Raw genomic sequence first — 13301 nt, forward strand, 5'->3', positions numbered from 1 at the left:
GGAAGATAAGCGCCGTGAAGTATGCAAGCATGTCAAAGAAACGTCAAATAGTTTGCTTCCTCTCCTTGCTCTCTTTCTCTCTTGCTCATGCTCGCTCTCTCCCGGTAGTACAAAAGAGTGAAAAAACTTGTCATTGAAATACGAATCGATTTTCCACCCAGTTCCGTGTGAGGTTTTCCTCCGTAAGGAAAAGCGCCTCGTCGCTGAGAATACTTACTACAACAGTTTGCAAAATCGGTCCAACATGGTGCAAAACACTCAGTGCGTAATAACAAGCGTATGGTGTTTGCGTTCGTAATCATCCCGTGCGAGAAAATAAGCATCGAAAAAAGTGCCCATCACAAAGAGTGTTGTTTGGTGTGGTCCGACGGCACAAAAGGTGGTCAGCTGCAGCACAGCATGTAATAGAGCCGTACCCCCCTCGCGACCGAGTTTGCCTAGATGCCATCCGTAGTGGCGTAGTGCGCGAATCGATCGATTACGGGGATTCCTGTGTGTGTGGTGCGGCACGAAAAAAAGTGGGTTTTCCTCGACGCCAAGCACCAAGCGTGGAGCGGAGCTAGTTCCACTGACCTATACATTCCAAGGCACGCCAATTGCAAATAAACCATCACGATGGATGTGGCAACAATGCAGCGAGCTGCTGAGGGTCAGGAGTATTTGCACAACACCAACAACAACAACAATAATAATAACAACAACAGCAGCGGTTCGATGGCTTGTGGATTGGAGGGCAAAGCGAAACAGGCCGCCGAGGTGGTGCCCAATGATGCGCAGCGCGATTTCGTAACGCCCAAGATGAGCTCAAGTGTGGCCAGCATTCTGGACGACACGACGCCGAGTGATTCCGGTGTGCAGCTGCTGGACTCGGAATCGAGCGGGCTGAACGAATCAATGATTTCCAGCGCTGGCGGGTTCGAGTTCGATGGAGGACCGACCCCACCACCGCCACTACCGTCATCGGCTGCTTCGGCAGCTTCCGGAGCAGCGACTCCATTCGGAGAGGAAGGCAAAAATAACAATAACAATTACAACAGCTATCACGACCGCCCGGTCGCCGAGATGGAGGTGGAAGCGGCCGAAGAGGAAGAAGAGGATGACGTTGCGGTGGGCGGGCCGGCAGGAGGGGATTTGGACGAAGCGGGAGAGGCCAAGCTGGCGGCAGATCAGGAGATTGGCGAGGGGATTGAAATCGAACCGGGCATGAGCACGAGCCAGGTACCGGACGAACTCATCTCCAGCACCTGCTCGACGTTCGACAGCGAGAACATCGTGTATCGGCGCCGGATTAAGAAGACACCGATGAGCAAAACGCCCAAAAAGCGGGTCTCGTTCCACGAGGACATCCTCAAAAACACCAAGACGGACAATATACACATCGAGCACGGTTTCATCACGTACAAGACGGGCGGTGCGGGCAAGAAGAATGTGGCCAAGGGCCGCTACTCCTGGTGCTCGGAGGATGACACCGGTGGCGGCGGGTACGACTACGGCGACGAGGAAGCGCATGAGGGAAGGCAGTACGTGTACAGGAACGCCTGCTCGGATGTGCTCGACTACGGCAAGACGGACGTGTTCGAGAACGTGGAGGACGAGCGAAACTACGTCAAGTACGATAATTCGGGCGTGTTCGAGTACGGCCCCCCGGAGCGGACGACGAAGGTGTCGGATCTGATCGGAGGGGGGAAGGCACTGTACAAGTGTGGCTGTTCCGATTCCAACTCGAGCCTTGACTCGGGCGAAGGAGGCAATACGCAAACGACCAACTATCGGCAAGCAAAATCAAACAGCTGCGAGTGTATTGGCTCGAATGGTGGTGGTGGTGCGACCGGTCGACGCGGTAAGCACGGCGGCAATAACAATAACAACATTATCTCGGACAACTGCTACTACAGCGAGCCAAGCATCGAGCATCTGGACGAGTTCAACGGCAACGTGACGGGGGGCGGCGACGGTGGCGGCGCGGGCGAACAGTTTGTAAAGTCGGTGTGGAGCAAGGAGAAGAAACCGAAGAGCAGCTGCCTTAAGAAGACGAAGCGCAACAGCATCTTTACGAACGTGGTCGTGCCAGAGTACGATCTGAGCCGGAAGGTGAAGAAGTTCAACGTGCACCAGCGGCTGTCGGTGATCGACAACAGTCGGATGATTTTTGGCTCGCTGAAGGACATCTTCGGCATCGCGCTACCGGAGCGGGGCGTACCGGAAGGATCGGAAGATTTGTCATCGGTGCGCGAATGCATCCCGGAGGTGCACGATGACGCAACGCTCGAGGATGATTTCACGCTGGTACAGAAACCGAAATCATTCCTGTCGAAGAGCCTGGACGGTGGGTTTCACAGCCGGGCTGGTGGGCGGCCGAATGCTGGACAACAGAAAAAGTACGTCCACAACGTGGACGAACAATTGCGCCGAAAGAATGACGAGGATCTGTATGCGCCGAGTCGCAAGAACAGTGTGGAGGACGAATTGCCCCCAGCAGAAGTGGACACCGATGGGGGTAATTGCGGGGAGCGAGAGCAAACGGAGGAAGAGGTGACTTTCCCCACTCCGGATTCGGTTTCGCAAGCGGCACTGGGTGCGACGGGCGTAGGTGCTACCGCTGCGTATCGCAACAAGTTCATCATCAACGGCGAAAGCACCGTGTTCGAGCATACCGGCGTGTCGTACTGCTTCGAGGACGGACAGGACAAGACACCGCTGGAGGAGGAAAAGGAGCTGCCGGTCGGTGAAACCACGAGCGGTTCGTTCATTGGCAAGACGCAAATCAAAAAGAAGCTGTCCACCATATTTCAAAAGATGAACGTTATCAGCTCGCAAGCGTCCACGCCGAACCCAACGGCTCCACGCCCCGGTGGCGACGGCGATGCAGAGCGGGGAGGCGATGAAGCGGCGCAGCGTTTGAGAAGAGAATCGGGCAGCTCGGCACTGCCCTCGCCACCATCGCCGAAGCATTCGGAAAAGGTGCTAATGGAAAGCAGCACGATCTCTTCCTGCAGCAGCGAACATTCCGAACCGCAGTTGGGTGCAGTTGAACGGAAACAGTCCGGTAGTGGATCGCCTCGTGCCAGTGCGGCCAGTGGTTCCGCTTCCAAAGCGAACCGGCATCTGTCATCGCCGCTGAAGAACAGATCGCTCACCACCACACGCATGGAAGCGTCACGCCCGTCACGCATGAGCCCGGATCTGTTTAATCTCGGGGTGGTGCCTCCAGCGCGCAACCTGAGCCATATCATCGACCCACAGCTGGCAGTGGAGTTTGAGGATATACTCACGGTAACGACGACCACACACACCACCAACACCACCACCGAATCGTTGATCGAATCGGTAGACCAGCACCAGCAGGTGGACAAAAAACCATCGCTCATCGAGGACGATCTGGTGATTGTGGACTATCCTTCTTCGTCGGGTGCATCGAGCGCGGCCGCACTGACCCCGGTAACCCCCCAATCGGAGGAGTTATTTGCGCGGCAAACAAACCGTACACCGTACCACCAGCGACACCGTCACAACCCAATGACATCGTCGACGGCCAGTTCCGCTTCGACCGCGTCGAAAAGTTCGCTCATCAACCGGTTCTTGCGCAACGTGACGCAGAAAAAGATTCTCGAGGCGACGATCAAGCAGAATCCCTTCTTCCAGTCGAAGCTGAACGGGGAGCGCAAGCTGTTCGAGAACCTGTACCCGCGTGGACCGGCGCGGCCAATCAACCGGGAGCTGGTGGAGGATCTGAACGCGGAAATCGCAATGGAAATCGAGCTGTCCTCGTCGGCCTGTCAGCTCGATCGCATCCAGCTGAACGACACGTACGCTCAGTCGGGCGCGGAAAGTGCCAGCCCGTTTGCGCTCGGAGGCGTCAAGTTCGATGGTGGCGGGATCGGCGTCGGCGAGCTACCGGTGGAACTGTTTTCTGCCGGCCCGCGGCTCTCCATCTACCGCAACGACAGCGAGGTGCTGATGAAGGTGTTTAAGCTGTTCAATGGCTACAGCCGCGAGGGGTACATGACGCCGGTGCTGGTGTTTCTGACCGATCGCACACTGTACGTGACGGACCAGGTGCGGAACAAGCTGTGCAATAAGTTTGTGCTGCCGTACGCCGAGCTGGACGTTATACTGGTCGGGCCGTACGGTAACACGGTGCTGCTGAGCAACTCGGCCCGGGACATGCAGCAGGTGCTGCTGGCCGGTGGCCCGTACCCAGCGGAGGGGCTAGTGTCGAGCTTGGAGCTGTGCGCGCGGCGCGGTGGCTCCGTACTGCCGGCCGTCGGTCAGCTCACCCTGGACCATCTGGCACCGCTGCAGGCGTTCGTGCGCGATCACTCGAGCGTCAGCCGGGAAGATTCGTGGAAATATTACGCGGTCGTAAACGTGCCGGCCGGTACGTTGGGTAGCGAGGAGGCACCGCTCGGGCCACACATCAAGGGCCCGCTAATGCATCGGCGAATGTCTCACGCGGGCTTCGTGGACAATTGGTCGGCGGGATACTTTTTGCTGAAGTGAGTAGCAACGTACAGAAAAAAAAAGTTCCGGGATTGTAATTAATGACTTTGTTTTCAATGCTTATCTTGCTTTTGGCAGAGCTGGAGTGCTTTACCTGTTCGCAGATGCATCCCAGAAGCTGCCAACGTGGGCCGTCGCACTGGCCGAATGTCAGGGAGCACGCCGGTCGGTGAATTCGGGCCGGCCGTACTGCTTCGAGCTGCTGCTTCGCACCGGAGCGCTTCAGCTGGCCGCACCGGACGAGTATGTGGCGTCCGATTGGCTGCAGGCACTGGTGCAAGCGGCAAGCGGGGTGAGTGATACGCGGGCAGTCCAGGCACAGGTTTGAAGCACTTTTTGTTTTGTTTTTATTTATTTCTCATTGTCAAGTCATACTTGCGTAGCGTTAATCGTTGTACGTAACACTTGAAGTATTTATTGAAGAAGAATTTAGCATTTTATTCGCATTCGCTGGAAACAGACCTGCCTGAACTAGATTGTAACGATGTTATTTGTTATCCTCGCTCGTTCTTCTTAAGCTTTTTGAGATGCAGGAACGTCGCCGTACACTCGGGTGTACGCTGATCATGACGTCGAACCATCTCCTTACGCTGCGGGAAGACTTTAGCGCACCGTTGCGTCGCAACACCAGCTACAGCACGGTGGGCGAGATAAGCAACCCATCATCGACGTCGAACGCATCGATGCAGCTGCAGCTGTGTCTATCCTCTCCGTCGAAGGAAAATATCAATCCGAACGCCACCCTTCGGAAGATTAGCAACGTGTCGAGCAGCAATGGTGGGCTGGACAACTTCAGCGAGGTACGTCCTAGATACACACGAGAAAAGCGCAACTCTGCCTTATTAACGTTTCGCTTGTCTTGCAGATAAGTTCCATTCGGTCCAACTGCAGCACACCAACGCGCACGAACGTTGCTGGCCAGTTGATCAGCGCTGACCGCCGCTCGAATGCATCGAGCACCAGTACACCGACCAGAGGCAGCGCAATGCAGCAGCAACAGCAACAGCTGCTGAATACATCGCCGGCCAGAAGCCTTCCGCGATCCGGTGCCCTGGCCACTAGTGGACCGCCTTCGTTGGCCGACTTTTTTGCTGGCAGCACGGAAGAGAAAAGCTACACCAACATGAGCAGCTTCTATGGGAAGAATTCCGGTGTCGAGGTGCTGACGTGCGCTAGCATCGATGAAATGTCGGCCGTAAAGATACCGGCCATCTCTTCCAACTGGTGGTGCATTCTGGTAAGGCAGCTTGGGATTGTAAACAGATCGATAGAGAGGCTTGTTCTTTATTTGGTTTTTCTTGATACTAAACATTGATCGCTTGGGTATTTTTTTTATTGCAGGAATTTGAGTGCCAGGAAGTGCGGGAAAACTCGGACGATTTGGTAGTGTTCTTTTCGACCAGCGCAGAGCAGGAACGTTTTCTGTCCATGCTAGAATCGATCTGGCACACCAAGAAGGTAGGGTGACACACTAACTTCGCATTTCTTCCTTTGCGCAGCCACTCAATCGTGCCCTTCTGTCTCGTCCTTAGAGCGAAGCATTCCCGGCCTCGATCATTAGCAGCGACGATGCAGTGTACGATCATTGCTCCAAGCTGTTCCTAGAAATCAATCGTTCCTGGGAACCGCTGCTATCAGCTGCCCTAGGCTATCCGCAGTAAAATCGACAACGGGTTGTCAACATCACTCAACATCCGCATCACATCACTGTAACGTCAGGCGAGTAACGAAATGTTTGAAAGCGATACACATTGCTACTCCCTGGTAAGTAAGGCACTCCAAAGGCAGTGTGGTTGATATTTGAGCGCGCAAAAGTGCAATAATGGAAAAAGTATTACTAGCTGTATTCTTCAAACTGTTAGGCAATTTTGAATTGATCGTTTAGTTGTCTTGCTCTAGCTATAATGGCAAAAGAAGGGAGCGGCAGCTGGGCCCTGAATGTGGTTGGTTTATTATCTTAAATTTAACATTACCTTGAAAGGCAAATGTCCACGAAGACGTTAAGAAGAAGTAAGTTTCGTCATTTACGAAAGGTACCTAATTTCCTCTATCAATCGATTTGTTTAAAGTATAAAGAGTGTGAACGATATGTTCAACGAAGCATATGGTTTCCATTTGAATGTTGCGATTACATGCTTGAATAGTATTGTACACACAGAGAGAGAAGAAATTTGGAACTGGAAAGTAATTCCGTAAATTGTATGATGCGATTTAAATATCGTCGGACAAAATGTTACCAAAGATAGTGGCGTTAAAGCTGGCGTGCGATTGGCTTAAACACGAATCAAGCTAACCACAATGAAACACGGACAGCCATATAACAAAAAAAAAAAAAATATCAATGTGTCTTTCGGTGTAGAAAGGAAGTTCGACATTTGGCCATATCTATTCTATTCTATTCGATACTATGCTTTTCCTTGATATTATAGCCACCCTTTTCTCTCCATTAACATGCTCTTGACGGAGTGAGCATAGTCCTGCCTATGAATACAGCTTCGTGTCGCTTAATGCCTAGAGCTTTTAATGCTTATTGCAACTGCAACTGCAGTGGGGACAGTGGAAACATTACAAAAATATACTCAAAAATGTGATTGATTTCTCTCCTTCCCTAAAACAAGAGGTGCAGCTAAAGGGGAACACACGTAGTTGAAAATGTACGTGCTGGTACTAATATGTGGGTAATATTAGGGAAACCATCTTACTGAAACGTAACGTCGAGGTGATGACATGGTGCACAACCAAAACCAATTGGTCTCAAACATGAAATCTACGGTAGCAGAATGTGGTTAGAAGAAGCACACAACATAATGGTACAGGATTATCGTTGTAAGCTCAGCAAGAATGAGCTAATAATAATAAATGTTTGAATTTCAATGCCTTCACACTATCAAACCGCTTTGCTACAAAACATTGAAACAATAAAACATCCATCACAAATTCCAAAGCATAATTGTTACCGACAAATACGTATAACACATATTATAGGCTTCATTTTGTGGTTGTTCGGGCAATAGGCCTAGGAAAATGCAATCATATGTAAGATCATTAAGTCATTTGTTTTATTTTAAAAGAATAAATTGAACTGTTTATTTACTAGCTCTTTTCGGTTCGCTTTGTTGTATTAGGTTAAGTTAGTTATTATTTATCTACTTCTAGTCAAAGATAAAGGTTTACGATGCGCGTTCTGTTACAAACAATACGATATGTGATTTAAAAAATTGCCCTATATACATAGTTTTAACGTTAGGTTGAGATCGCTTATAATACGTTCTATGTGAAATGAATATTCCGCTTATATGTATTAAGAAAAAAAATACTGCGCTATATTTTGCTTATATGTATGCTCGAACCACGTGATTGGCGAACCTTTAGTGCGATACAGTTAATGCAATCAATCTCTCTTTACCAGTTCTGAATGTTTAGGATACTGTTACACGATAAGCAAGCTTCTGATATGTACTCACAAAGCATGAATTATACACAAACACACCCAGCCTATATTATTCTGTAACAAAACACAATATATAAGTGCATATATATACACACACATCTTGAAAAAAGAAAAAAGAAAATTTTGCTATTAATAGCCCCACAATGTTATGCCAGCCGTATATACATATATTCTTGTATGATCATTTTGAAACATAAATGAAACAAAAGGCAAATAATGAATGCGGGGCAGTGAGTAAACTAAACGTGTAGTAGCTGAAGAAATCATTTAGAAGGAGGTTTTCAATCGTCCGGGGGACGGGACCGAGGAGGTACTGACTGAAATAAGAAGAAAAACAAAACACGAGATAACTGAGTTGAAAGGGTTACGGAAGGATCGTGCGATGATCTTTTATTGATAGACAATGTTAATAATAGCATGGTCTAAAATTTATCCGTTAGTAAAATTGTACAACCTATTAAAACATGGAAAGCTAACTGACAAAACAATAATCAACTGCGCTCCATTACATCTCGAAGCAAGGTGAAGAAGAGCTCGTATCCAACCACCCGGCAGAAAGACATATATCGAATATACTCGTTACACTTGATTCCCCAACAACCCCAACAACATCAACCAAAACATCTCTGTGCTGGACAAACACACGGCTACATTAAATTCCAGTCAAGTGTACGAAAATAAAGACAACTGTGTAATCTCATTGGCAAAACGGAAGCGGCTTTATGGCTTGTGTAAGTGTGTGTCCGAAAGAAACGCCAGAAGCGATACTTTAACTGAAGAACTTCCTGGGAAAGGTGTAACCGTTTACGTTATCAACGGCAAAACAGCTGATCACGCTTTCAAAGCTCGCCAGGACACCGTGAAATGTTCCGTGAAATATTTCAACGCACCAAAATCGTCACCCGACTGGCAGCACTGGTCGCGCACGAACGGTGGTGCATCGAACCGTCATTTTGGATATAGAAACGCACTGTACGCGCGCGCCGCCGAAGAGAAGGTGGAGGGGAGAGAAACGGGTTTTGTTTTGTGTACATTGCGCTTGTGCGGGAGCAGGCGAAACATCGTGGTGCGAACGGCAAGCGAAGAAAGGAGCCAATGCTTGACAACTCGCCCAAGGCTATGGTGGGACGGCGGACCGGTTCCGGCGAGGAAAACTTGGTCAGCAGTACCAGAAAGCGTGATTGCCCAACACCAGCAGCAGAAGTGAGCGCCGCTTTTCTGTCCCGGGGGTGGTGACGGGCGCGAGCACACGCGTGTGTGGTGTTGCAGAAGCCAATTTGCTAATCTGTGCTGTGTGTGTCCACCTTTCTAGAACTGTGACTGCGCCACTGCGGGGCCCGGAATGCGTGTGCCGGACGGGGTGTTTGGTGGGGTGGTATCGTCGACGTGTTGCGAGAGAACTGCGTGAACACACAGCGTATCGTCCGATGTGCTGCGCAAACTAGGTGATGAATGACGAAGGCGGCGTGCGTACATGAGCGCTAGCGTGCAGTTTCTGTTCCCTGCCAAAAGTGGCCTACTGTAAACGTAGGCAAAAAAAAAACCCAGTGCTAATCGGTGGTCGATTTTGGGTGCAAAAAGTGTGTATGAAATTAAGTGCAATTTTAGCGGGAGTGAGAAGAGTGTTGATATCCAACAGCAACGGGCGCACGGAATGCACGGAAAGGTCGGATAAGGTCACGATTCCGTGTTGATAAGGCGTGCAGAGAATATAGTGTGGCAAAATTAACAAAAGACACTGCAACTTTCAAGACAAGGCGTGCAAGCAAAACGGTAAGAGTGAAACACACAAAACGGGGCACCGAGCTCGTTCCGGTGTGGTTGGTTGGGATTGATTGTTATTGCCGGAACAGGATTTCTCACTATATCAGCCGCGGCTGTTGTGTGCGTATGTGTCAACAGCCGCTTATCTAATTGGGTAAGGCGCGTCATCAACCCGTTTGCCACACCTCCGTGCGGGGCTCGTCGAGGCATCGTTGATAACGCGCCAGATAATCCATTATCCTTATCAAGGATTAGTGGGGCAAGCACCGGCCAGGCCGTACTACCCGTTCCCACAATCACTGCAATGTGCTTCACACGAATGTGGCGCTAAGTGGTTAGCACAGCACGTGGGTTAATTTCCGCTTAATTAGCTTATCCGAAGTTTAACATCACGCCTACTTTGTTTTATCTCGCAATACAGGGAGCAAAGCAATGGCACCGAATCCCAGCAGTGGTAGCGGTAGTGGCAGTAGGCCACCCAACCACCGCTCGAACGATGTTGTGGTGGAATCGATGACGATAAAGCTGTCGCCGGGGAAGCTGGCCGAGTTTCGAAACCTGCTTGCGCCCCAGTACCGCGAGCGCCGCGACATGACGAAGCGGTACAGGGTGACGGTACCCTTCCGGAAGGATCAACCGGTGACGCCGGAAAGGCTGAAGCAGCTCGTACTTGCCAGTGGCCGCATTCAGCTACTGCTCGATGAGGTACAAACGGGGCGAAGGGGGTTTGCAAATTGAATCAATCGCGTATCGCATTTAAACCATTGCTTTCCCAATTGCAGCAATCATCGAACGACAAAGCGAAGCGTGCCGAACTAGCCCGAACCATCGCCGAGCTGCTGGACGAGATTGGGCTGGCGGAAAATTTGCCCGTCATCCGCACGCTCGGCACGATGCTGAACGCCATTTTTGATCGCATCTACACCGGTGTGTACGTGAACGAGGTAAAGCTGGAGCAGCTGCGGTCGCGGTACGGCCGCCAGACGGTGCTGTACCTGCCGAGCCACCGCAGCTACGGTGACTTCATACTGATGTCGTACGTCCTGTTCTGCTACAACATTGCCATCCCGGGCATAGCGGCCGGGATGGACTTCTACTCGATGGCCGGCATGGGCAGTGCGCTGCGCAATACGGGCGCGTTCTACATGCGCCGCACGTACGGTAACGACCGCCAGTACTGGTACATCTTCCGCGAGTACATGCGCCAGCTAATAGTGGCGTACGACCGGGGGATCGAGTTCTTCGTCGAGGGTACGCGCAGCCGCAGCAACAAGGCGCTGTCGCCGAAGATTGGCCTTCTCTCGATGGCCCTGGAGCCACTGTTTATGGGCGAGGTGCCCGATCTGCTCGTGGTGCCGGTGAGCGTATCGTACGATCGGCCCGTCGAGGAGCAGCTGTTCGTGTACGAGCTGCTCGGTGTGCCCAAGCCGAAGGAAACGACCCGCGGGCTGCTGAAGGCGCTCAGCATTGTGCGCGAGAACTACGGCACCATCTATCTCGAGTTTGGCGATCCACTCTCGGCGAAGGACTACTTCGGCGAGGGGTTAAACCGAACGCGCCACACCGTTGCACCAACCTTTGCGCAAACGTTGGCCCGGGAGGAGCGCGATGCGATCCAGAATCTGGCCAACGATGTGGTACATCTGCAGCAGCACCGCATGGTGCTGACGGCGTTTCATCTGATTGCGATCCACTACAACTACCGGAAGTACCATGGGCAGACGGTAACGCTTGCCGAGCTGGTGACGGGCGTGACGCAGCTCGGGCGCATGCTCGAGGATCTCGGTGCCGTTACGGAGGTGGAGGGCTGCATGGACGTGCAGCAGCTCTGTCTCGGTGCGCTCGATGTGCACCGGAACGTGTTGCAGCTGACGGGCGACGGGGTGCTGGTGATTGCCCGCTCGTACCACGATTTCAGCCGCGTCGACAAGCGAAAGCTGAAGGGCTACAACCTGACGGACGGTGTGATGAAGCTGGCGGTGCCAATCTTCTCCCTCCAGCTGTACTGCAACCCCTGTCTGCACTGGTTGGCCGTACCGGCGATGGTGCTGCTGGCCGGGCGAGCACTGGCCTCGAGTGGCACCGCATTGCTGCTGCGCAGTGAACTGATGCGAGCGGTGCGAGAGCTGCGGACGTTGTACGGGCTCGAGTTTGTGCTGTACGCGCGCCGCGAGACGGTCGAGTTTGATGGCGCGCTGGAGCATCTGTACCGGCAAGGGCTGTTGCGGTCCAGTCCGGCCGGGCAGGACACGTTGGATTTTGCACCGCAGGGCGATCTGGCCAGCGTGTATCTGAGCGCGCTCGGCCCGTTCCTGTGCACCTATCTGCAATCGGTGGCGCTGCTGGTGGACCAGTTTCGGGGCAAGGCACTGTTCACCGAAAAGGAGTACCTGGCGGCGGTACAGCAGCACGTCGAGCAGCAGCTGCTGCGGCAGGAGCGCAACGTACACCCATACTGTCTGTCGCTCGACAGCATTAGCCTCGCGCTGCACTCACTAGTCTCGCTCGGTGCAGTGAGGAAATCGAAAAGGTAACACCATTTGCAACCCTTCTGCTTTGCAATCTACGCTCTAATTTCATATCTTTTAATTATCATTTTGTTTTTGTTCACAGTGATAATGTGTATCGCTACGATCTGGGTACGGACGGTATGATCGAGTCGATCCACGAACGACTAAAGCGCTACTGTGCGCTGCTTCCCTTCGAGTACCTCACATTCCAGAACGCCGTTACCGGGTGTAAATTGTAATGCTTCACCTTGGCCCACTTGTAAACGAACAACGCTTTTGGGGAGATATAAGAGATAGAGCAGCAGCAACACTGACAAAATGCTGGATCCCATGCTTGCTGCCTAGATTGGGACTCGCTGATAACAACTCATTAATGCAATTGTTGTAAATCTTTGTTTGTTTGTTTGTTTGTTTTTTTCATCGTACGCTAGGAACAATTAATTTATATTTACACTGGAACGGTCATCGGAAGGTAATTGTGTTTTAAGTGCAAAGTAAAAACAGTACAGCATTTAGTTAAGGGGAGATTAGTTTGTAGAGCAGCATTTATAATGGGCGTTAGGGAGCTGCGGATGAAGGTGAAATTGAAAGCTTCGACACACTGTAAGTCCTACAAATAAAAGACATTCTTCAATGCAGAAAGGGAGAAAGCTTAATTCAATTAGAGATGAGGTTGGGCGTTGGTTAACGATCGCCCTTGCCGGTGATATGGCGGGAAGCCTCCCGCTAGAATATTCCATGATTCGTACGACCTATGGAGCACGTTATGGTTTTCTGAGCAACTTTGAGCTTTGTCTTATAAGCGTTATCGGACCTAAATGTGGCATTTTCATCACGTGTTTCAGTGGTTTTATCAGTCTGGTTTTGAATATCGGCAGCATATCTGTACCGTTAAACAGCCCAGCTTTCACTGTCGTTACAGTGTTTCCTAAAAAAGGATCTGAATTGTTTACAGACTCCATCGATATTGTAAATTAGTTGTTGTGTTTGGCAAAGTTTCTATTAAAAAGTTTTTAAATTCCCATTCGATTGAAGGTGTAACGTATTTTTTGTTATCGTTCTGGCCGATGTAAGGC

The 13301-nt window shown here is 51.1% G+C and overlaps 2 protein-coding genes across 4 annotated transcripts; both read left to right on the plus strand.

Annotated features, from left to right (window-relative positions):
* The first annotated feature begins 124 nt into the window (after positions 1-124).
* On the plus strand, positions 125-8651 carry LOC121588798. Of its 2 annotated transcripts, none has more exons than XM_041907159.1 (6): positions 125-4496; positions 4579-4822; positions 5019-5300; positions 5366-5737; positions 5842-5958; positions 6033-8651. In XM_041907159.1, the coding sequence occupies exons 1-6, from the start codon at positions 616-618 to the stop codon at positions 6159-6161; spliced, it is 5025 nt and encodes a 1674-aa protein (XP_041763093.1). In that variant the 5' UTR covers positions 125-615; the 3' UTR covers positions 6162-8651. The 2 variants fall into 2 exon arrangements, with proteins under 2 accessions (XP_041763093.1, XP_041763094.1); XM_041907160.1 differs by having other exon boundaries at positions 4579-4792.
* An 84-nt stretch (positions 8652-8735) lies between these two features.
* LOC121588800 (dihydroxyacetone phosphate acyltransferase) lies at positions 8736-13223 on the plus strand. Of its 2 annotated transcripts, none has more exons than XM_041907162.1 (4): positions 8736-9724; positions 10137-10420; positions 10498-12245; positions 12329-13222. In XM_041907162.1, the coding sequence occupies exons 2-4, from the start codon at positions 10148-10150 to the stop codon at positions 12462-12464; spliced, it is 2157 nt and encodes a 718-aa protein (XP_041763096.1). In that variant the 5' UTR covers positions 8736-9724; positions 10137-10147; the 3' UTR covers positions 12465-13222. The 2 variants fall into 2 exon arrangements, with proteins under 2 accessions (XP_041763096.1, XP_041763097.1); XM_041907163.1 differs by lacking the exon at positions 8736-9724 and adding an exon at positions 9750-10062 and having other exon boundaries at positions 12329-13223.
* Positions 13224-13301: the final 78 nt, after the last annotated feature.

This window comes from Anopheles merus, chromosome 2R, assembly GCF_017562075.2.
Source record: "Anopheles merus strain MAF chromosome 2R, AmerM5.1, whole genome shotgun sequence".
NCBI lineage: Eukaryota > Metazoa > Arthropoda > Insecta > Diptera > Culicidae > Anopheles > Anopheles merus.